Raw genomic sequence first — 23,047 nt, 5'->3', positions numbered from 1 at the left:
ACCAGGGGGATTGCTACAAAGGGCTGCAGGGATGAATCGGTGGCCGAACTGGTGAACGGAGGGCATCAGGGGCACATCTGGCATCGGGGACACAAAGGGGACCATGCCTGATTTCAGGTTCTGAGCTCCAAGTTGGAGATCAGAGGTTGAAACAGGCATTTTTACACTGCCGTGCTCCGATTGGTTAGTCTGCGCAGCAAGGGACCACTCAGATTGGTTCCTTGCCAGCTTCTCCCGTGTCTCTGCTCTTTATAGTGTCAAAGCCCCAGTTAACAGTTTGGATGTAACTGTACGCCTGATTACGTTAAATTACAGGTAATCTGGGTGCACAGTTACATCCAAATGCGGGAAGGGGTTAAAAAGAAAAAATTGTTTTGACGTGGGACAAAAAGAAAAAGCAACCTAAGGCCTTGAACCCTTGCTTTTTACTTGGATGCCACATAGGCTGTCAAGAAGCTGGCCATAGCATAGTGTTATTCAATGTATTATGTCCCTTTGTGTCACAGCGCCATCTATTGGATTCATAGTCTTATGCCAGTCACTCTGCACACTAGCATCATTTTCCTCTCAGCGCCATCTATTGGATTCATAGTCTTATGCCAGTCACTCTGCACACTAGCATCATTTTCCTCTCAGCGCCATCTATTGGATTCATAGTCTTATGCCAGTCACTCTGCACACTAGCATCATTTTCCTCTCAGCGCCATCTATTGGATTCATAGTCTTATGCCAGTCACTCTGCACACTAGCATCATTTACCTCTCAGCGCCATCTATTGGATTCATAGTCTTATGCCAGTCACTCTGCACACTAGCATCATTTTCCTCTCAGCGCCATCTATTGGATTCATAGTCTTATGCCAGTCACTCTGCACACTAGCATCATTTACCTCTCAGCGCCATCTATTGGATTCATAGTCTTATGCCAGTCACTCTGCACACTAGCATCATTTTCCTCTCAGCGCCATCTATTGGATTCATAGTCTTATGCCAGTCACTCTGCACACTAGCATCATTTTCCTCTCAGCGCCATCTATTGGATTCATAGTCTTATGCCAGTCACTCTGCACACTAGCATCATTTTCCTCTCAGCGCCATCTATTGGATTCATAGTCTTATGCCAGTCACTCTGCACACTAGCATCATTTTCCTCTCAGCGCCATCTATTGGATTCATAGTCTTATGCCAGTCACTCTGCACACTAGCATCATTTTCCTCTATTGGAATTCTAAACGCGTTCTGATCTGTAGCGGTGTGTGACCTATGGGAATTGTGTAGAAGCAGAGCGCCCTCCTTTGGACAGTCACTGTCTGTTCAGTCTCCTTTCACATATTAACCCAGGCCCACTACTGCTCAGTTGTATGAATCTGAATTTTGGACAATATTAAAATGGAAATGTTATATGGCAAGTGGCATTTTTCATTTTGATTGGAATTTTGGCAGTGAAAATGTCTACAAGAGATGAAACTGAAATCTCAGATTACCTTTTTTAAGTTGTATTTTAGGTTTTTCATTTGATTTATAATTTTGATTGGAAAATAGCACTATGGGAACATGATAATTCATTGACAAAGTTGAAATTTAAAAAGCCAAAGTCTATTTAATTTTACATTTATTTTTGCCACATATTACCCACACTGGAGCTGGGAATGAAAATCCAAAGGGAAGAAATGCATTTTACTTTTCATTTTGGCAGGCATTTTGCAGACATGGGTTGTAAATGAAATGTCAAATTGGGATTTGAATTAGAATTTCATGTTTTTCGTTATCATTTTATTTTTGGCAGGTTTCACCTCCCACCATAGATCTTTATCGAACAGCTCCATACATACAATGCAGCATGAAGGGGCTCGGTGAAGGCGGCAGTGAAGGTGTGTAAGTGTCTGATGGGGTCACACAGCTCATAAAAGGACAGCTGCCCGACCTCGTAGTCCAGACATATCCTGACTCTATCACTGGAGATCTCGTCAGGTAACTGGATATCTTTACCGTCATGTCTCACTGAAGACTGATTATTATACCTCCTCAAACTCCAGGACTTGGTATTATCTCCAATGTATGACTGACGCCCCCTCCTGTCTATACCGGGATAACACATTCCCACCCTCCAACCCCCTGATCCACTAATCTCCACATCCCAGTAATGTCGCCCTGAGGTAAATCTCCTGCTGCTCATCACCTGATAATTCTGGAATCTCTCTGCTGTTTCTGGCCGATTCTGCTTATTTTGTGACCAGGTTGCAGTTTTCAGGTCGTCTGATATAAAGACATTATTAGCAGCTGTGTTTACATCCAGTAATATGTCTCCAGGACCCTCCACATAGATCCCTCTCCTTATATCTGTTATTATGTCACATAATGTGTGTAATTTGTCTGAGATCACAGCCACATCCAGATAACCTACATCATGGAGACATCTATTTATGTCCTCATCACCTCCTTCCTCCTCAGGATCACACAAGTCACCTCTGTCTGGTTCCTGTAAGACAGTCAGTGGATCGGTCATGTTAGACAGCTCCTCAATGTGTCTCATCTTCCTGGACAGCTCGTCCTTCTTTATTTCCAGCTTCTGGATCAGAGAAGAGAATGAGAGTGATTCGTCCATTTCCTGCCTGGAGATCTCACTCAGGACCCTCTTCTTCAGGTCGTCCAGTCGTCTCCTGATGTCTGTAAACAGGGCAGTGATCCTCTCTGCTTCTCCAGATGCTTTTTCTTGAGCTTTTCTCCAGCGTTCCTCCAGGTTCTGGACTCTTTCCTCAGTTTCCTCTCGCTTTGTAGTCAGTTTCTGGAGAATATTTTTCAGTTTCCCTTTCTTCTTCTCAGAGGCCTCATCCAGCATCTCCACCCGGTGTCCCTGATGTTCTCCAGCCAAACTGCAGGACACACAGATACAAGCAGAGTCCTCGGTGCAGTAATACTTTAAGACTTCCTTATGGACAGAACATTTCCTGTTCTCCAGGGAAGTCCTGGGGTCAGATAAGACGTGTTCTGATGACTTGCTGTGGACTCTCAGGTGTTTCTCACACAGAGAAGCCTCACAGTGTAAACAGGATTTAACAGCAGGTACAGGAGAGTCCACACAGTAAGTGCAGCAGATCCCGGTTTCCGTCTCTTTATGTTGAGTAACCAATAAATTCTCCATAATGTTACGCAGAGCTAAGTTCCTCATCAGTGCAGGCCGCGCCTGAAACTCTTCTCTGCATTCAGGACAGGTATAAACCCCAGACTCGTCCTGTGTATCCAGTACACGATCAATACAGACCCGGCAGAAGTTGTGTCCACATCTCAGCATTACAGGATCTGTATAGGTCTGCAGACAGATGGAGCAGTCCAGCTCAGCTCTCAGATCAGCAGACGCCATGGCTGACAGAGGACGACAGAAACGAAACTTCAGTTCTCTGAGGTTCAAAATCCAGAGGGCGGGTTTACACATGTGTGCACATAGGGTGCGGCTGACAGAGGAAGACAGAAACGAAACTGCAGTTCTCCACAGGGCGGGTTTATACTTGTGTACACAGGATGGGGCTGAACAGCACAAGATCAGTCACTAATAAAGGGGCTGTCATGTATCCATAAACATACCGGACGCCGTCACACTGTAAGGGACACGCTCCCACATGTATCCATAAACATACCTGACACAGTCACACTGTAAGGGGCACGCTCCCAAATGTATCCATAAACATACCGGACGCCGTCACACTGTAAGGGACACGCTCCCACATGTATCCATAAACATACCTGACACAGTCACACTGTAAGGGGCACGCTCCCAAATGTATCCATAAACATACCGGACACTGTCACACTATAAGGGGCACGCTCCCACATGTATCCATAAACATACCGGACAGCATCACACTGTAAGGGGCACGCTCCCACATGTATCCATAAACATGCCGGACAGCATCACACTGTAAGGGGCACACTCCCAAATGTATCCATAAACATACCGGACATTATCACACTGTAAGGGGCACGCTCCCACATGTATCCATAAACATGCCGGACAGCATCACACTGTAAGGGGCACACTCCCAAATGTATCCATAAACATACCGGACACCGTCACACTGTAAGGGGCACGCTCCCACATGTATCCATAAACATACCTGAAATCACCACATTATAAGGGGCACGCTCCCACATGTATCCATAAACATACTGGACACAGTCACACTATAAAGGGCACGCTCCCACATGTAAACATAAACATACCTGAAATAACAATACTATAAGGGGCACGCTCCCACATGTATCCATAAACATACCGGACACCGTCACACTGTAAGGGGCACGCTCCCACATGTATCCATAAACATGCCGGACAGCATCACACTGTAAGGGGCACGCTCCCAAATGTATCCATAAACATACCTGAAATCACCAAACTATTAGGGGCACGCTCCCACATGTATCCATAAACATACCTGACATCATCACACTATAAGGGGCACGCTCCCACATGAATCCATAAATATACCGGACACCGTCACACTGTAAAGGACACGCTCCCAAATGTATTCATAAACATACCGGACATTATCACACTATAAGGGGCACGCTCCCACATGTATCCATAAACATACCGGACAGCATGACACTGTAAGGGGCACGCTCCCACATGTATCCATAAACATACCGGACACCGTCACACTGTAAGGGGCACGCTCCCACATGTATCCATAAACATACAGGACAGCATCATACTGTAAGGTGCACGCTCCCACATGTATCCATCAACATACCGGACACCGTCACACTGTAAGGGGCATGCTACCACATGTATCCATAAACATACCTGAAATCACCACACTATAAGGGGCACGCTCCCACATGTATACATAAACAAACCGACACTGTCACACTATAAGGAGCACGCTCCCACATGTAACCATGAACGTACTGGACACAGTCACACTATAAAGGGCACGCTCCCACATGTATCCATAAACATACCGGACACCGTCACACTGTAAGGGGCACGCTCCCACATGTATCCATAAACATACCGGACACCGTCACACTGTAAGGGGCACGCTCCCACATGTATCCATAAACATGCCGGACAGCATCACACTGTAAGAAGCACGCTCCCACATGTATCCATAAACATACCTGAAATCACCACATTATAAGGGGCACGCTCCCACATGTATCTATACACATACCTGAAATCACCACACTATTAGGGGCACGCTCCCACATGTATCCATAAACATACCTGACATCATCACACTATAGGGGGCACGCTCCCACAAGTATCCATAAACATACCGGACACCGTCACACTGTAAGGGGCACGCTCCCACATGTATCCATAAACATACCTGAAATCACCACACTATAAGGGGCAGGCTCCCACATGTATCCATAAACATACCGGACACCGTCACACTGTAAGGGGCACGCTCCCACATGTATCCATAAACACACCGGACACCGTCACACTGTAAGGGTCACGCTCCCACATGTATCCATAAACATGCCGGACAGCATCACACTGTAAGAGGCACGCTCCCAAATGTATCCATAAACATACCGGACACCGTCACACTATAAGGGGCACGCTCCCACAGGTATCCATAAACATACCGGACAGCATCACACTGTAAGGGGCACGCTCCCACATGTATCCATAAACATACCTGAAATCATCACATTATAAGGGGCAAGCTCCCACATGTATCCATACACATACCTGAAATCACCACACTATTAGGGGCACGCTCCCACATGTATCCATAAACATACCTGACATCACACTATAAAGGGCACGCTCCCACATGTAAACATAAACATACCTGAAATCACAATACTATAAGGGGCACGGTCCCACATGTATCCATAAACATACCGGACATCGTCACACTGTAAGGGGCACGCTCCCACATGTATCCATAAACATACCGGACACCGGCAAACTGTAAGGGGCACGCTCCCACATGTATCCATAAACATGCCGGACAGCATCACACTGTAAGGGGCACACTCCCAAATGTATCCATAAACATACCGGACACCGTCACACTTTAAGGGGCACGCTCCAACATGTATCCATAAACATACCTGAAATCACCACATTATAAGGGGCACGCTCCCACATGTAACCATACACATACCTGAAATCACCACACTATTAGGGGCACGCTCCCACATGTATCCATAAACATACCGGACAGCATCACACTGTAAGGGGCACGCTCCCACAAATATCCATAAACATACCGGACATCATCACACTATAAGGGGCACGCTCCCACATGTATCCATAAACATACCGGACAGCATCACACTGTAAGGGGCACGCTCCCACAAATATCCATAAACATACCGGACATCATCACACTATAAGGGGCACGCTCCCACATGTATCCATAAACATACCGGACAGCATCACACTGTAAGGGGCACGCTCCCACATGTATTTATAAACATACCGGACACCGTCACACTGTAAGAGGCACGCTCCCACATGTAACCATAAACATACTGGACACAGTCACACTATAAAGGGCACGCTCCTACATGTAAATATAAACATACCTGAAATCACAATACTATAAGGGGCACGCTCCCACATGTATACATAAACATACCGGACACCGTCACACTGTAAGGGGCACGCTCCCACATGTACCCATAAACATATCTGAAATCACCACACTATAAGGGGCACGCTCCCACAAGTATCCATAAACATACCGGACACCGTCACACTGTAAGGGGCACGCTCCCACATGTATCCATAAACATACCTGAAATCACCACACTAAGGGGCACGCTCCCACATGTATACATAAACAAACCGACACTGTCACACTATAAGGGGCACGCTCCCACATGTAACCATAAACATACTGGACACAGTCACACTATAAAGGGCACGCTCCCACATGTAAACATAAACATACCTGAAATCACAATACTATAAGGGGCACGCTCCCACATGTATCCAAAAACATACCTGACATCATCACACTGTAAGGGGCACGCTTCCACATGTATCCATAAACATGCCTGACATCATCACACTGTAAGGGGCACGCTCCCACATGTATCCATAAACATACCGGACACCGTCACACTGTAAGGGGCACGCTCCCACATGTATCCATAAACATGCCGGACAGCATCACACTGTAAGGGGCACACTCCCAAATGTATCCATAAACATACCGGACACCGTCACACTATAAGGGGCACGCTCCCACAGGTATCCATAAACATACCGGACACCGTCACACTATAAGGGGCACGCTCCCACAGGTATCCATAAACATACCGGACATTATCACACTATAAGGGGCACGCTCCAACATGTAACCATACTATCACGATCGGCGTAACTGTCACATACGTGACACGGAGGGAGGAACAGAGGGAGGCCCTGCCCTAGTGAGAGGGAAGGTGGTGACCCCTGACTTACCTTGCGTCTGGCACCTGGCTGCCCTGTCGTCCCTAGACGGGTTCCTCACCCGTACGCCGATCACGTGCCTAAAACCCTGGCTTTCCCTAGGATGAGCCCTAGATAGTGAACAGGGCGGTGGGAACACTAGTCCGCACCACTAGCTCTAGAGGAAAACACCAAGGGGAGGACAGACAATACAAACTAAACATATAATCCCAGGTGGGCAACAACAGGAGACAACAAAAGCCCAACAGGGATCCGGAGGGTAGCACTCTGGAACAACAACCAGATTCTCAGCTCCAGTGGGTCAGTATAGATGTCCAGGCAGGAAGCTCTATAACTGGCAACAAGAGAAGTGTGAGAGGAGAATATAAGGAGTTTGGGAGTGGCAGACAAGAAACAGCTGAGGAGGAGAAGCTACGGATCCCTGAGTGAGACAAAAAGGATAGTAAGGCAAACACAGAAAACTATCATTAAGAAACAGCGTGATCTTTAGACATAGAGCGCGCAGCCACCCGCTGCGACTTCCTGACCCCGGGTATAACGGAGTCAGACGTGGCTCTTGACACCCTCGTGACACATACACATACCTGAAATCACCACACTATTAGGGGCACGCTCCCACATGTATCCATAAACATACCTGACACCGTCACACTGTAAGGGGCACACTCCCACAAATATCCATAAACATACCGGACATCATCACACTATAAGGGGCACGCTAAGGGCACGCTCCCACAGGTATACATAAACATACCGGACAGCATCACACTGTAAGGGGCACGCTCCCACATGTATCCATAAACATACCGGACACCGTCACACTGTAAGGGGCACGCTCCCACATGTATCCATAAACATACCTGAAATTACCACACTATAAGGGGCACGCTCCAACATGTATACATAAACATACTGGACACAGTCACACTATAAAGGGCACGCTCCCACATGTAAACATAAACATACCTGAAATCACAATACTATAAGGGGCACGCTCCCACATGTATCCATAAACATACCGGACACCGTCACACTGTAAGGGGCACGCTCCCACATGTATCCATAAACATACCGGACACCGTCACACTGTAAGGGGCACGCTCCCACATGTATCCATAAACATACCGGACACCGTCACACTGTAAGGGGCACGCTCCCATATGTATCCATAAACATACCGGACACCGTCACACTGTAAGGGGCACGCTCCCATATGTATCCATAAACATACCTGAAATCACCACACTATAAGGGGCACGCTCCAACATGTATACATAAACATACTGGACACAGTCACACTATAAAGGGCACGCTCCCACATGTAAACATAAACATACCTGAAATCACAATACTATAAGGGGCACGCTCCAACATGTATACATAAACATACTGGACACAGTCACACTATAAAGGGCACGCTCCCACATGTAAACATAAACATACCTGAAATCACAATACTATATGGGGCACGCTCCCACATGTATTCATAAACATACCTGAAATCACCACACTATAAGGGGCACGCTCCCACATGAATCCATATACAACCTGTACAGTGTCACTACCATAGGGTCACTCTACCATATGTATCCGTAAACATACCGGACACAGTCACACTATAAGGGGCACGCTCCCACATGTATCCATAAACATACCGACACTGTCACACTATAGGGGGCACGCTCCCACATGTATCCATGAACATACCTGAAATCACAATACTATAAGGGGCACGCTCCCACATGTATCCATAAACATACCTGAAATCACCACACTATAAGGGGCACGCTCCAATATGTATCCATAAACATACCAGGCACCGTCACACTATAAGGGGCACAATACCACATGTATCCATAAACATACCTGAAATCACCACACTATAAGGGGCACGCTCCCACATGCATCCATAAACATACCTGAAATCATCACACTATAAGGGGAACGCTCCCACATGTATCCATAAACATACAGGACACCGTCACACTGTAAGGGGTACGCTCCCACTTGTATCCATAAACATACCGGACACCGTCACACTATAAGGGGCATGCTCCCACATATATCCATAAACATACAGGACAGCATCACACTGTAAGGGGCACGCTCCCACATGTATCCATAAACATATCTGAAATCACCACACTATAAGGGGCACGCTCCCACATGTATCCAAAAACATACCTGACATCATCACACTATAGGGGGCACGCTCCCACATGTATCCATAAACATACCTGACATCATCACACTATAAGGGGCACGCTCCCACAAGTATCCATATACATACCGGACACCGTCACACTGTAAGGGGCACGCTCCTACATATATCCATAAACATATCGGACACAGTCACAATATAAGAGGCACGCTCCCACATGTATCCATAAACATAAAGGACAGCGTCACACTATAAGGGGCACGCTCCCACATGTGTCCATAAACATAAAGGACAGCGTCACACTATAAGGGGCACGCTACCAAATGTATCCATAAACATAACTGAAATCACCACACTATAAGGGGCACGCTCCTACAAGTATTCATAAACATACCAGACACCGTCACACTGTAAAGGGTTCGCTCCTACATGTATCCATAAACATACCGTCACACTGTAAGGCCCCTTTCACACGGGCGAGTATTCCGCGCGGATGCGATGCGTGAGTTGAACGCATTGCACCCGCACTGAATCCCGACCCATTCATTTCTATGGGGCTGTTCACATGAGCGGTGATTTTCACACATCACTTATGCGTTGCGTGAAAATCGCAGCATGCTCTATTTTGTGCGTTTTTCACGTAACGCAGGCCCCGTAGAAATGAATGGGGTTGTGTGAAAATCGCAAGCAAGTGCGGATGTGGTGTGATTTTCACGCACGGTTGCTAGGAGACAATCGGGATGGAGACCCGATCATTATTATTTTCCCTTATAACATAGTTATAAGGGAAAATAATAGCATTCTGAATACAGAATGCATAGTAAAATAGGGATGGAGGGGTTAAAAAAATGAAAAATTATTTAACTCACCTTAGTCCACTTGTTCGCGTAGCCGGCATCTGCTTCTGTCTCCTTTGCTGAACAGGACCTGTGGTGAGAATTAATTACAGGTAAAGGACCTTTGGTGACGTCACTCTGGTCATCACGTGATCCATCACATGATCTTTTACCATGGTGATGGATCATGTGATGACCGGAGTGACGTCACCACAGGTCCTTTACCTGTAATTAATGCTCACCACAGGTCCTGTTCAGCAAAGGAGACAGAAGGGGATGCTGGCTACGCGAACAAGTGGACTAAGGTGAGTTAAATTTTTTTAAATTTTTTTTTAATCCCTCCAACGCTATTTTACTATGCATTCTGTATACAGAATGCTATTATTTTCCCTTATAACCGTGTTATAAGGGAAAATAATACAATCTACAGAACACCGATCCCAAGCCCGAACTTCTGTGAAGAAGTTCGGGTTTGGGTACCAAACATGCGCGATTTTTTTCACGCAAATGCAAAAATATCGCGGGTGTTCCTGTAACGCACCCGCACATTTTCCCGCAACACCCGTTTGAAAGGGGCCTAAGGGGCACGCTACCAAATGTATCCATAAACATAACTGAAATCACCACACTATAAAGGGCACGCTCCAACATGTATCCATAAACATAACGGACACTGTCACACTATAAGGGGCACGCTCCAACATGTATCCATAAACATACAGGACACCGTCACACTGTAAGGGGCACGCTCTCACATGTATCCATAAACATACCTGAAATCACCATACTATAAGGGGCACGCTCCCACATGTATCCATAAACATATCGGACATCATAACACTAAGGGGCACGCTCCCACATATATCCATAAACATACCAGACAGCGTCACATGTAAGGGGCATGCTACCAAATGTATCCATAAACATACTTGACACAGTCACACTATTGAAGGCACGCTCCCACATGTATCCATAAACATACCTGAAATCACAATACTATAAGGGGAATGCTCCCACATGTATCCATAAACATACCTGACATCATAACACTATAAGGGGCACGCTCCCACATGTATCCATAAACATACCTGACATCATAACACTATAAGGGGCACGCTCCCACATGTATCCATAAACATACCGGACACCGTCACACTATAAGGGGCACACTCTCACATGTATCCATAAACATACCTGAAATCACCACACTATAAGGGGCACGCTCCCACATGTATCCATAAACATATCAGACACCGTCACACTATAAGGGGCACGCTCCCACATGTGTCCATAAACATACCTGACAGCATCACACTAAAAGGGGCACGCTCCCACATGCATCTATAAACATACCTGAAATTCCCACATTATAAGAGGCACTCTCCCACATACAAACATAAACATACTGGACACCGTCACACTATAAGGGGCACGCTCCCACATGCATCCATAAACATACCGGACACCGTCACACTATAAGGGGCACGCTTCCACATGTATCCATGTAATAAACCAATTTAGAATGAGTGAAGAAAATGTGATTCCCTTAAAGTAACGTGTATGTGTGTGTAGAGAGCACAGGTGTCTTGTCAAAGAATGCTCTCCCAATGTCATGGGACAAAGCCTTTTTATAGGTTGACTCTCCATAGAGTTACATTGTATCCTAAATTTACCATTATAACAGACATATATGGTTAACAAGTAAAACCCCTTACATCATGGTTTTCTAAGTTTCCTTATTTGGAAAGCTAATAATGATATGCTGAGTTAGGAGGATTCCTAACCTTTCCAAATACTATTGTCGTCTCAAGAACTGTCAAAATTGATACGTCACACAAGTGCTGACCTTTTCATGTTCCTTAAAATACCCTATCCTACTAAAAAGTGTTAATATGTTATTTTACAATCCATAAACATACCTGAAATCACCACACTATAAGGGGCACGCTCTTACATGTATCCATAAACATACCGGACACCGTCATACAGTAAGGGGCACGCTCCCACATGTATCCATAAACATATCTGTGATCACCACACTATAAGGGGCACGCTCCTACATGTATCCATAAACATACCGGACACCGTCACACTATAAGGGGCACGCTCCCACATGCATTCATAAACACACCGGACACCGTCACGCTATAAAGGGCACACTCCCACATGTATCCATAAACATTCCAGACTCCATCACACTGTAAAAGGCACGCTCCCACATGTATCCATAAACATTCCGGACACCGTCACACTGAAAGGGGCACGCTCCTACATATATCTATAAACATACCGGACAGCATCTCACTGTAAGGGGCACGCTCCCACATGTATCCATAAACATATCTTAAATCACCACACTATAAGGGGCACGCTCCCACATGTATCCATAAACATATCGAACACCGTCACACTATAAGGGGCACGCTCCCACATGTGTTCATAAACATACCTGACAGCATCACACTTTATGGGGCACGCTCCCACATGCATCTATAAACATACCTGAAATTCCCACACTATAAGGGGCACTCTCCCACATACATACATAAACATACCGGACACCGTCACACTATAAGGGGCCCGCTCCCACATGCATCCATAAACATACCGGACACCGTCACACTATAAGGGGCACGCTCCCACATGTATTCATAAACATACCTGACATCATAACACTATAAGGGGCACGCTCCTACATATATCTATAAACGTACCGGACAGCATCACACTGTAAGGGGCACGCTCCCACATGTATCCATAAACATATCTTAAATCACCACACTATAAGGGGCACGCTACCACATGTATCCATAAACATACCGACACTGTCACACTGAAAGGGGCACGCTCCTACATATATCTATAAACGTACCGGACAGCATCACACTGTAAGGGGCACACTCCCACATGTATCCATAAACATATCTTAAATCACCACACTATAAGGGGCACGCTCCCACATGTATGCATAAACATACCGGACACCGTCACACTATAAGGGGCACACTCTCACATGTATCCATAAACATACCTGAAATCACCACACTATAAGGGGCACGCTCCCACATGTATCCATAAACATATCGGACACCATCACACTATAAGGGGCACGCTCCCACATGTGTCCATAAACATACCTGACAGCATCACACTAAAAGGGGCACGCTCCCACATGCATCTATAAACATACCTGAAATTCCCACACTATAAGGGGCACTCTCCCACATACATACATAAACATACCGGACACCGTCACACTGAAAGGGGCACGCTCCTACATATATCTATAAACGTACCGGACAGCATCACACTGTAAGGGGCACGCTACCACATGTATCCATAAACATACCGGACACCGTCACACTGAAAGGGGCACGCTCCTACATATATCTATAAACGTACCGGACAGTATCACACTGTAAGGGGTACGCTCCCACATGCATCCATAAACATACCGGACACCGTCACACTATAAGGGGTACGCTCCCACATGCATCCATAAACATACCGGACACCGTCACACTATAAGGGGCACGCTCCCACATGCATCCATAAACATACCGGACACCGTCACACTATAAGGGGCACGCTTCCACATGTATCCATGTAATAAATATGGTTAACAAGTAAAACCCCTTACATCATGGTTTTCTAAGTTTCCTTATTTGGAAAGCTAATAATGATATGCTGAGTTAGGAGGATTCCTAACCTTTCCAAATACTATTGTCGTCTCAAGAACTGTCAAAATTGATACGTCACACAAGTGCTGACCTTTTCATGTTCCTTAAAATACCCTATCCTACTAAAAAGTGTTAATATGTTATTTTACAATCCATAAACATACCTGAAATCACCACACTATAAGGGGCACGCTCTTACATGTATCCATAAACATACCGGACACCGTCATACAGTAAGGGGCACGCTCCCACATGTATCCATAAACATATCTGTGATCACCACACTATAAGGGGCACGCTCCTACATGTATCCATAAACATACCGGACACCGTCACACTATAAGGGGCACGCTCCCACATGCATTCATAAACACACCGGACACCGTCACGCTATAAAGGGCACACTCCCACATGTATCCATAAACATTCCAGACTCCATCACACTGTAAAAGGCACGCTACCACATGTATCCATAAACATTCCGGACACCGTCACACTGAAAGGGGCACGCTCCTACATATATCTATAAACATACCGGACAGCGTCACACTGTAAGGGGCACGCTCCCACATGTATCCATAAACATATCTTAAATCACCACACTATAAGGGGCACGCTCCCACATGTATCCATAAACATACCGGACACCGTCACACTATAAGGGGCACACTCTCACATGTATCCATAAACATACCTGAAATCACCACACTATAAGGGGCACACTCCCACATGTATCCATAAACATATCGAACACCGTCACACTATAAGGGGCACGCTCCCACATGTGTTCATAAACATACCTGACAGCATCACACTAAATGGGGCACGCTCCCACATGCATCTATAAACATACCTGAAATTCCCACACTATAAGGGGCACTCTCCCACATACATACATAAACATACCGGACACCGTCACACTATAAGGGGCACGCTCCCACATGTATCCATAAACATACCGGACACCGTCACACTATAAGGGGCACACTCTCACATGTGTCCATAAACATACCTGAAATCACCACACTATAAGAGGCACGCTCCCACATGTATCCATAAACATACCGGACACCGTCACACTATAAGGGGCACGCTTCCACATGTATCCATAAACATACCTGAAATCACCACACTATAAGGGGCACGCTCCCACATGTATCCATAAACATACCGGACACCGTCACACTATAATGGGCACGCTCCCACATGCATTCATAAACATACCGGACACCGTCACACTATAAAGGGCACACTCCCACATGTATCCATAAACATACCTGAAATCACCATAATATAAGGGTCACGCTCCCACATGTAACCATAAACATACCGGACAGCGTCACACTGTAAGGGGCACGCTCCCAAATGTATCCATAAACATACCGGACAGCGTCACACTGTAAGGGGCACGCTCCCACATGTATCCTTAAACATACCTGAAATCTTTACACTATAAGGGGCACGCTCCCACAAGTATCCATAAACATAACGGACACCGTCACACTATAAGGGACACGCTCCCACATGTGTCCATAAACATACCTGACACCGTCACACTATAAGAGGCACGCTCCCACATGTATTTATAAACATACCGGACACCATCACACTATAAAGGGCACACTCCCACATGTATCCATAAACATACCTGAAATCACCATACTATAAGGGGCACGCTCCCACATGTGTCCATAAACATACCGTACACCATCACACTGTAAAGGGCACGCTACCACATGTATCCATAAACATAACTGAAATCACCACACTATAAGGGGCACGCTCCCACATGTATCCATAAAGATACCGGACACCATCACACTAGAAGGGGCACGCTCCCACATGTATTCATCAAGGGGCACGCTTCCACATGTATCCATAAACATACCTCACATCATCACACTGTAAGGGGCACGCTCCCACATGTATCCATAAACATACCTGACGGCATCACACTATAAGGGGCATGCTCCTACATGTATCAATAAACATACCGGACACCGTCACACTATAAGGGGCACGCTCCCACATGTATCAATAAACATACCTGACGGCATCACACTATAAGGGGCACGCTCCCACATGTATCCATAAACATACCGGACACCGTCACACTATAAGGGGCACGCACTTACATGTATCCATAAACATTCTGGACACCGTCACACTATAAGGGGCACGCTCCCACATGTATACATAAACATACTGTACACCGTCACACTCTAAGGAGGACGCTCCCACATGTATCCATAAACATACCATACACCATCACACTATAAAGAGCACGCTCCTACATGCACACATTAACATCCCGGACACCATCACACTGTAAGGCCTCATGCACACGGCAGTTGTCTTGGTCCGCATCCGAGCCGCCGTTTTGGCGGCTCAGATCCGGACCCATTCACTTCAATAGGGCTGCAAAAGATGCGGACAGCACTCCGCAAAAAAAAAAAAAACATGTCTTTTTCTTGTCCACACTTTGCGGAAAAGATTAGGCATTTATATGTAAAGGCTGTTTGTGCCGTTCCGCAATTTGCGGAACGCGCACGGACGCCATCCTTGTTTTGCAGATCCGCGATTTGCGGACCGCAAAACACACCACAGTTGTGTGCATGAGGCCTAAGGGGCACGCTCCCATCTATATGTATATAAACATATTTCAAGGTAAACCTGATATACTGACCTGGCAGTCAGTTGAAACCGATGTATAACCACAGGAAAGTGAAACGCACACACTGCAACTCCAAAAGTACAACGTGCAAAAACACAAGTACAGGGCTAAAAAATGTATTTTCATCTAGACAAAAGCAGCCTCATTACATAAATAGGATTATCTGTTTATTTCAAATCAACAAAAAAAAGCAGACTGATTACACTATTATTACCTTTTCTTTCATCTGAGCCGTTGTTCCATTATCTTTTATTTACACAACCAACAGGCCATTGTCTAATGCAATATATGCAATCAGCACGGCCATGTCATCCTGTGGTGGAAGGAATTCCTCCTTTCTAAAGCCTTCTGCCCCATTAGCAAGTAATTCAGATGGGAGGAGTTTTCTATGCTAACAAGCATCGTGATCTGCCTCCATTCATTGTAATGCTGAAGGGCCGGTGACGTCACTGGACTGGGGCGGGACTTAGCGCGATGCCCCTGTTCTGCCAGATTCCTATACCTTGCCAGAATGCTATGCCGCACAGGAATCAGGTGGAGGAGGGTGTGTGCGGCACTGCGCAAACGCACATCAACTGGATTAGTAAAAAATCATTGCAGCGCTGCGGGAGCAGGACTTCATGCGAATGTGCGAAACTGTACACTGCGCGTGCGCACTTAGGGGTAGGTAGATTTTCCAGCGCAAAATGTTCTATCAGATCTCCCTACCCCTGAGTGCGCACGTGGCTCATCAGGAGCAGTTCATTCATACCGCAGAGCTGAGTGCTGGATATTGGTGTCCCTCAATATCCCGCACTCAGCTCTGCGATGTGGTGACCTCGATATTCTGCACTCAGCTCTGCGGTAAGGATAAACTGCTCCTGATGATTTGTGCGCGTGTGCGCACTCAGGGGTAGGGAGATCTGATGGAACATTTTGCACTGGAAAATCTACCTACCCCTAAGTGCGCACACGCGGTGTACGGACAAGTTACCGCTCCTCCAACCTCTCTGCATAATTATCTAGACTGCCAGTGACGTCACCGGGCTCCCTGAGCAGAGGAAGAGGAGGCTTTGCTCGTCTGCCAGGGACCCGGTACGTCACTGAAAATAAGAAAACGCTCACTTCCGGACAAGAATTATCATGAGGAAAACAGGGCTTCAGCAATATGTTCTAAAGCAGGCATGCTCAACCTGCGGCCCTCCAGCTGTTGTAAAACTACAACTCTCACAATACCCTGCTGTAGGCTGTTCGGGCATGCTGGGAGTTGGAGTTGAGCATGCCTGTTCTAAAGGTACCACATGCATGTTTGTAATGTTTATGTTATTAGATTACCATTAGACAAATGTCCCCAATCCCGGACAACCCCTTTAACCTGTTAGCATAACATGCCTCCCAACTGTCCCTCTTTTGGAGGGTCAGTCCCTCTTTTTGACCCAAGTCCCTCTGTCCCTCTTTGATCCTTAAATGTCCCTCTTATTGACCTGGGGAATTAATGCATAAATGTGCATTAATACATTTACTAAACTGCTCCTTACTAAAGTGTATTTCTGGCATCTACCTGTATAGTTGACCATTATTTGGTGCAATATGGACCTTAAAATATCTATAATACAATGATTTATGTGCTTCTGCAGTTGTGACGGAGTCCGTAATTATAATTTGGGTGGAGTTAGAGGTGTGGCCTGGTATGAAAAAAAACTGCCATTATGCGCGCTACACATATTGTCAATTTTTGCTATTTTTAAAAGTTGGGAGGTATGGCATAATGATATACTCAAGGTTCTGTACATTTAGGCCTCCTGTACACGACCGTTGTGTGCACCCGTGGCCGCTGTCACGTTTAACGTGTTTTTCTGCGGTCCCATTGACTTTCAATGGGTCCGTTGAAAACTCGGCTACTGCACCGTGACCGTGACCCGTGTTTCCTGCCCGTCAAAAAATATAACCTGTCCTATTTTTTTCACGGCTAACGGTTCGCAGCCCCATTCAAGTCAATGGGGCCGTGAAAAAACGCGGTTGCACACCCGATTGACATCCACGCCCGCACCCGCGTCTGCGCCCGTTTTATTTCTGGCAAATTGTCTGGCAAAACTTGTGGCAATAAAATAAAATAAAAATTTTTTTACAGGAAGTTCAAGGTCACAGGATATGCTAATTTCTAGCCACCTGTGTCGAAAAGCTGGTGTGTGGTGAGGCAGCCATTTCAGCTTATTATTTTCATCCAACATGCCGCGTTGGAATGTGGAAAAACTTATAACCCTGGTCCAGGAGAGGCCCGAGCTTAGGGATATCAGAGCCAATTCCTATTGTGACAGGGTCAAAAAGGATGCTTCGTGGGAGCAAGTGGCCCGGAGCCTGCGAAAGCATGAATGGGCCAAAGCGGATAGCCGAGGCCGGGCAGAATTAGGTAAGTGATAGCAATGTAGTTGTGCTGTCCTTGCCCTCTGTGTGGCCAAAAGATGTAGTTTTAAATTCCCAGAGGTCACAATAGTGTTTTCTTTGTGGTCCAGCCTCATTTTGCATAAAGGCCTGTACATGGTTTATTAAAGAGACGTCTATTAAATTCCATACCCCACCATTTTTAACTTTAAATGGCTGTCCCTCCCTTTGCGACAGCATGCAGTACTCATGTGTAATCATATGTCTGGGCACTTTTTTATGCGTGACACATGTTTCCTTGTAATTGCGCATCTTACAGTTGTCACCTTCACATATTGTAAAGTATTTTAGTCCTAATGGCTTGCACGACTAGTCTCCTCCATCTTGTACTTCTTCATTAGTATCCACACACCTGCTGGACTATTATCTGTCCATTTTTGCAAATTTTGCGCTTTCACCTGTTGCCTTTTTTTTTTGGTTTCCATATTTTTATTTTTTTATTTTTAAACCTTTAAAAAATGTAGAACCTCACAATTGTCTTTTATGACATTTCTAAACAGTAAAACAAACCAAAACCCGCTGGGCGAGTTGCCGGGACCAATTCCGGCGGGAGGTGAACAGCAAAGGCCGGAGTGCGGAGGGAAACTCCAAGAAACGGCCCTACATTTATACTGCCCAGTTGCAGTTTTTAAGGCCAGTAATGGAATTGAGGCCGTAAGTATTTTTCATGTTTTTTTCGAAATGTAATTTTTTTTTCACACTTATGTTTGTATCTTGATGAGCAAAAGTGAACAAGAAACTAATGGATCCAGTTGTGTTCTTGTATTGAAGACCTATACTTTCTGTAGGGCAGCCATGTCATAACTGACTACATCCAGCTCTTTACCAGCATGCCAGAATAGCTGTAAGCTAACCAGTCCTGCTTGGAGTTGTAGTTGTGCATCAGCTGGTGGGCAACAGTTTGTACATGCCTGGTGTTGGTTGTCTACATCAGTTTTGTGGTGTGGTTAAACCAGGGCCCACCGCTTATGAGCTGTATGATGAGACGACACGTGTAGTGTGCAGATTGCGCCTCCCCTCTCTGTTTTGTTCGTGTAGAAGCAATTTATTGACCGTCCTGAAACATAGATGTTTGCAATCTGAACAAGAAAAGAGAAGGGAGATGACACGTGCGCACTGCACGCATTATTTCCTCATACAGTAGATCATCGTGTTTGCCGTCTCTAAGCCACACACCAATATATTTGTTTGAACCTATCCAATGGATAGGTACAATATTTTAAAAAGCTTTCAGAAAGCCTCCCGTTTTAATAGGAGCCCTGAATATATATATTTTTTTTTGGGCGACGTGACATTTTTACCATAGAGACCTATTATCTTACTTTAGTATCTTTTTGAAATTGTTACCCTTTAGGTATTGGCATTGTCATTTATATTGCTTAAATGGTATTGCACCAAACACAACATGGATTCCTTACATTGCTCATATAAAATGACAAAAACCAGATCCGACGAAAATTGATTATAATGATGTTCCAACTACGGTTGACCAGCAGGATTAAAACTACTACTCTCACCATGGTCAAGTGTGGCCTGGTACATGTTGTTTCTCAGTAAATTATGTTCTACTAGGTTAAAATTACATCTTGTATCTTTGAATGGTGGTAGCGGGGCACATACAGACGAGATGGCCTGAATATCAGCACTGGTTTTGGTCCTTGAATGAGGAATCCTCTTCTGAGGCTGGACAGCTCCAAACGGCAAACAGTGTTTTCCCATTGCAGTAACATTAGGCCTTTACAAGACTTGTCCCATCGTTAGATTTTAAATGCAATTAAATTTGGAATTGCACTATTCACATAGAAGCTGTTATTCAAATCTCTGATGTATGCAGGGGCGTAACTAGAAGTGACTGGGCCCCACAGCAAATATTTGTAAGGGCCCCCCCAGCGCGCTTCGCATCTCCCTCCTCCTGTGTAAACCCCACTCCTTTGGCACAGTGTAGCGGTATACTGTATATTGTGGGGCACAGTGTAGAGGTATACTGTATATTGTGGGGCACAGTGTAGAGGTATACTGTATATTGTGGGGCACAGTGTAGAGGTATACTGTATATTGTGTGCACGGTGTAGAGGTATACTGTATATTGTGGGGCACAGTGTAGCGGTATACTGTATATTGTGTGGCACAGTGTAGCGGTATACTGTATATTGTGTGGCACAGTGTAGAGGTATACTGTATATTGTGTGGTACAGTGTAGCGGTATACTGTATATTGTGGGGCACAATATAGAGGTATACTGTACATTGTGGGGCACAGTGTAGAGGTATACTGTATATTGTGGGGCACAGTGTAGAGGTATACTGTATATTGTGGGGCACAGTGTAGCGGTATACTGTATATTGTGTGGCACAGTGTAGCGGTATACTGTATATTGTGTGGCACAGTGTAGAGGTATACTGTATATTGTGTGGCACAGTGTAGCGGTATACTGTATATTGTGTGGCACAGTGTAGCGGTATACTGTATATTGTGTGGGACAGTGTAGAGGTATACTGTATATTGTGTGGCACAGTGTAGAGGTATAATGTATATTGTGTGGCACAGTGTAGCGGTATACTGTATATTGTGTGGCACAGTGTAGCGGTATATTGTATATTGTGGGGCACAGTGTAGCAGTATACTGTACATTGTGTGGCACAGTGTAGGCTATATGTGTATAACATAAACATATTTCATATGAACACTTACAATTTCTTGACTTGGCCCTTGGGGATCTCGGACGCCACTTTCACACTTTGGCCGGGGGCTCGGCGGAGCTGATGTTGTGTTTTATCCTAATGAGAAAGATTTTATAATAAGGATTTGGAGAAGGGGCAGAGGGATAGCAGAGCAGGGAGAGGCTGGTGCTGCCACTAGGGGGTCATACCATGGGGAGTAATAAAGCCCACCATAATGCCCACCCAGTAGTAATAATTCTCCTTATAATGTGACAGTGCAAAAATACCCCCATTGTAATGCCCCCAGTTGAGCTAATGTCCCCATAGTGCCCCCATAATGTGCCAGTATAAAATACCCCTATATAGTGCCCCCAGTAAATTCCCCCATAGTGCTCCTCTCCCCCCTTCCTGCTAGTGCCCCCCATAATGTACCAGTATAAAATGCCCCATATATAGTGCCCCAGTAGATGCCCCTCAGTGTCCGGCCTCTGATAGGCTTCCGGCCTAGTGTCCCCCATAATGCCCCCCACTAATGTGCCAGTAAGTGTCCCCATAGATGCCCCCCCATCATGTGCCAGTATCAAGTGCCTCCCCCCCCCACATGTCCCAGTATCATAGTGCCATCTCCCCCCATGTGCCAGTATCAAATGCCTCTCTCCTTCCCACCCCCCATGTGCCAGTATCATAGTGCCAAACCCCCCATGTGCCAGTATCAAGTGCCTCTCTCTTCCCCCCATGTCCCATTATCATAGTGCCATCTCCCCCCCAAAAAAGTGCCAGTATTAAGTGCCTCTCCCCCCCATGTGCCAGTATCATAGTGCCAACCCCCCCCCCACATGCCAGTATCAAGTGCCTCTCTCCTCCCCCCCATGTCCCAGTATCATAGTGCCACCCCCCCCCCCACAAAAAAGTGCCACTATCAAGTGCCTCTCTCCCTCCCCCTCCCCATGTGCCAGTATCAGGTTCCTCTCTTCCACCCCCCATGTGCCAGTATCAAGTGCCAACCCCCCCTCTCCCCTCCAGGTGCCAGTATCAGGTGCCTCTTCCCCCCCCATGTCCCAGTATCATAGTGCCATCTCCCCCCCCCACACAAAAAAAGTGCCAGTATCAAGTGCCTCTCTCCCTCCCCCCCCCACCCCATATGTCAGTATCAGGTGCCAACCCCTCTCCCCCCCATGTGCCAGTATCAGGTGCCTCTT

The 23,047-nt window shown here is 45.9% G+C and overlaps 1 protein-coding gene across 1 annotated transcript; it reads right to left on the bottom strand.

The window, feature by feature from the left end:
• Positions 1-1,594: 1,594 nt before the first annotated feature.
• LOC122923119 (E3 ubiquitin-protein ligase Midline-1-like) lies at positions 1,595-3,666 on the bottom strand. Its single transcript, XM_044273843.1, has one exon. The coding sequence runs from the start codon at positions 3,430-3,432 to the stop codon at positions 1,789-1,791; it is 1,644 nt and encodes a 547-aa protein (XP_044129778.1). The 5' UTR covers positions 3,433-3,666; the 3' UTR covers positions 1,595-1,788.
• Between the last annotated feature and the right edge of the window lie 19,381 nt (positions 3,667-23,047).

The sequence above is a fragment of the Bufo gargarizans genome, unplaced genomic scaffold (genome assembly GCF_014858855.1).
Source record: "Bufo gargarizans isolate SCDJY-AF-19 unplaced genomic scaffold, ASM1485885v1 original_scaffold_1212_pilon, whole genome shotgun sequence".
NCBI classification, from domain to species: Eukaryota; Metazoa; Chordata; class Amphibia; order Anura; family Bufonidae; genus Bufo; species Bufo gargarizans.
The sequence above is the reverse complement of the archived record's forward strand: the minus strand, read 5'-3'. Positions and strand labels throughout refer to the sequence as shown.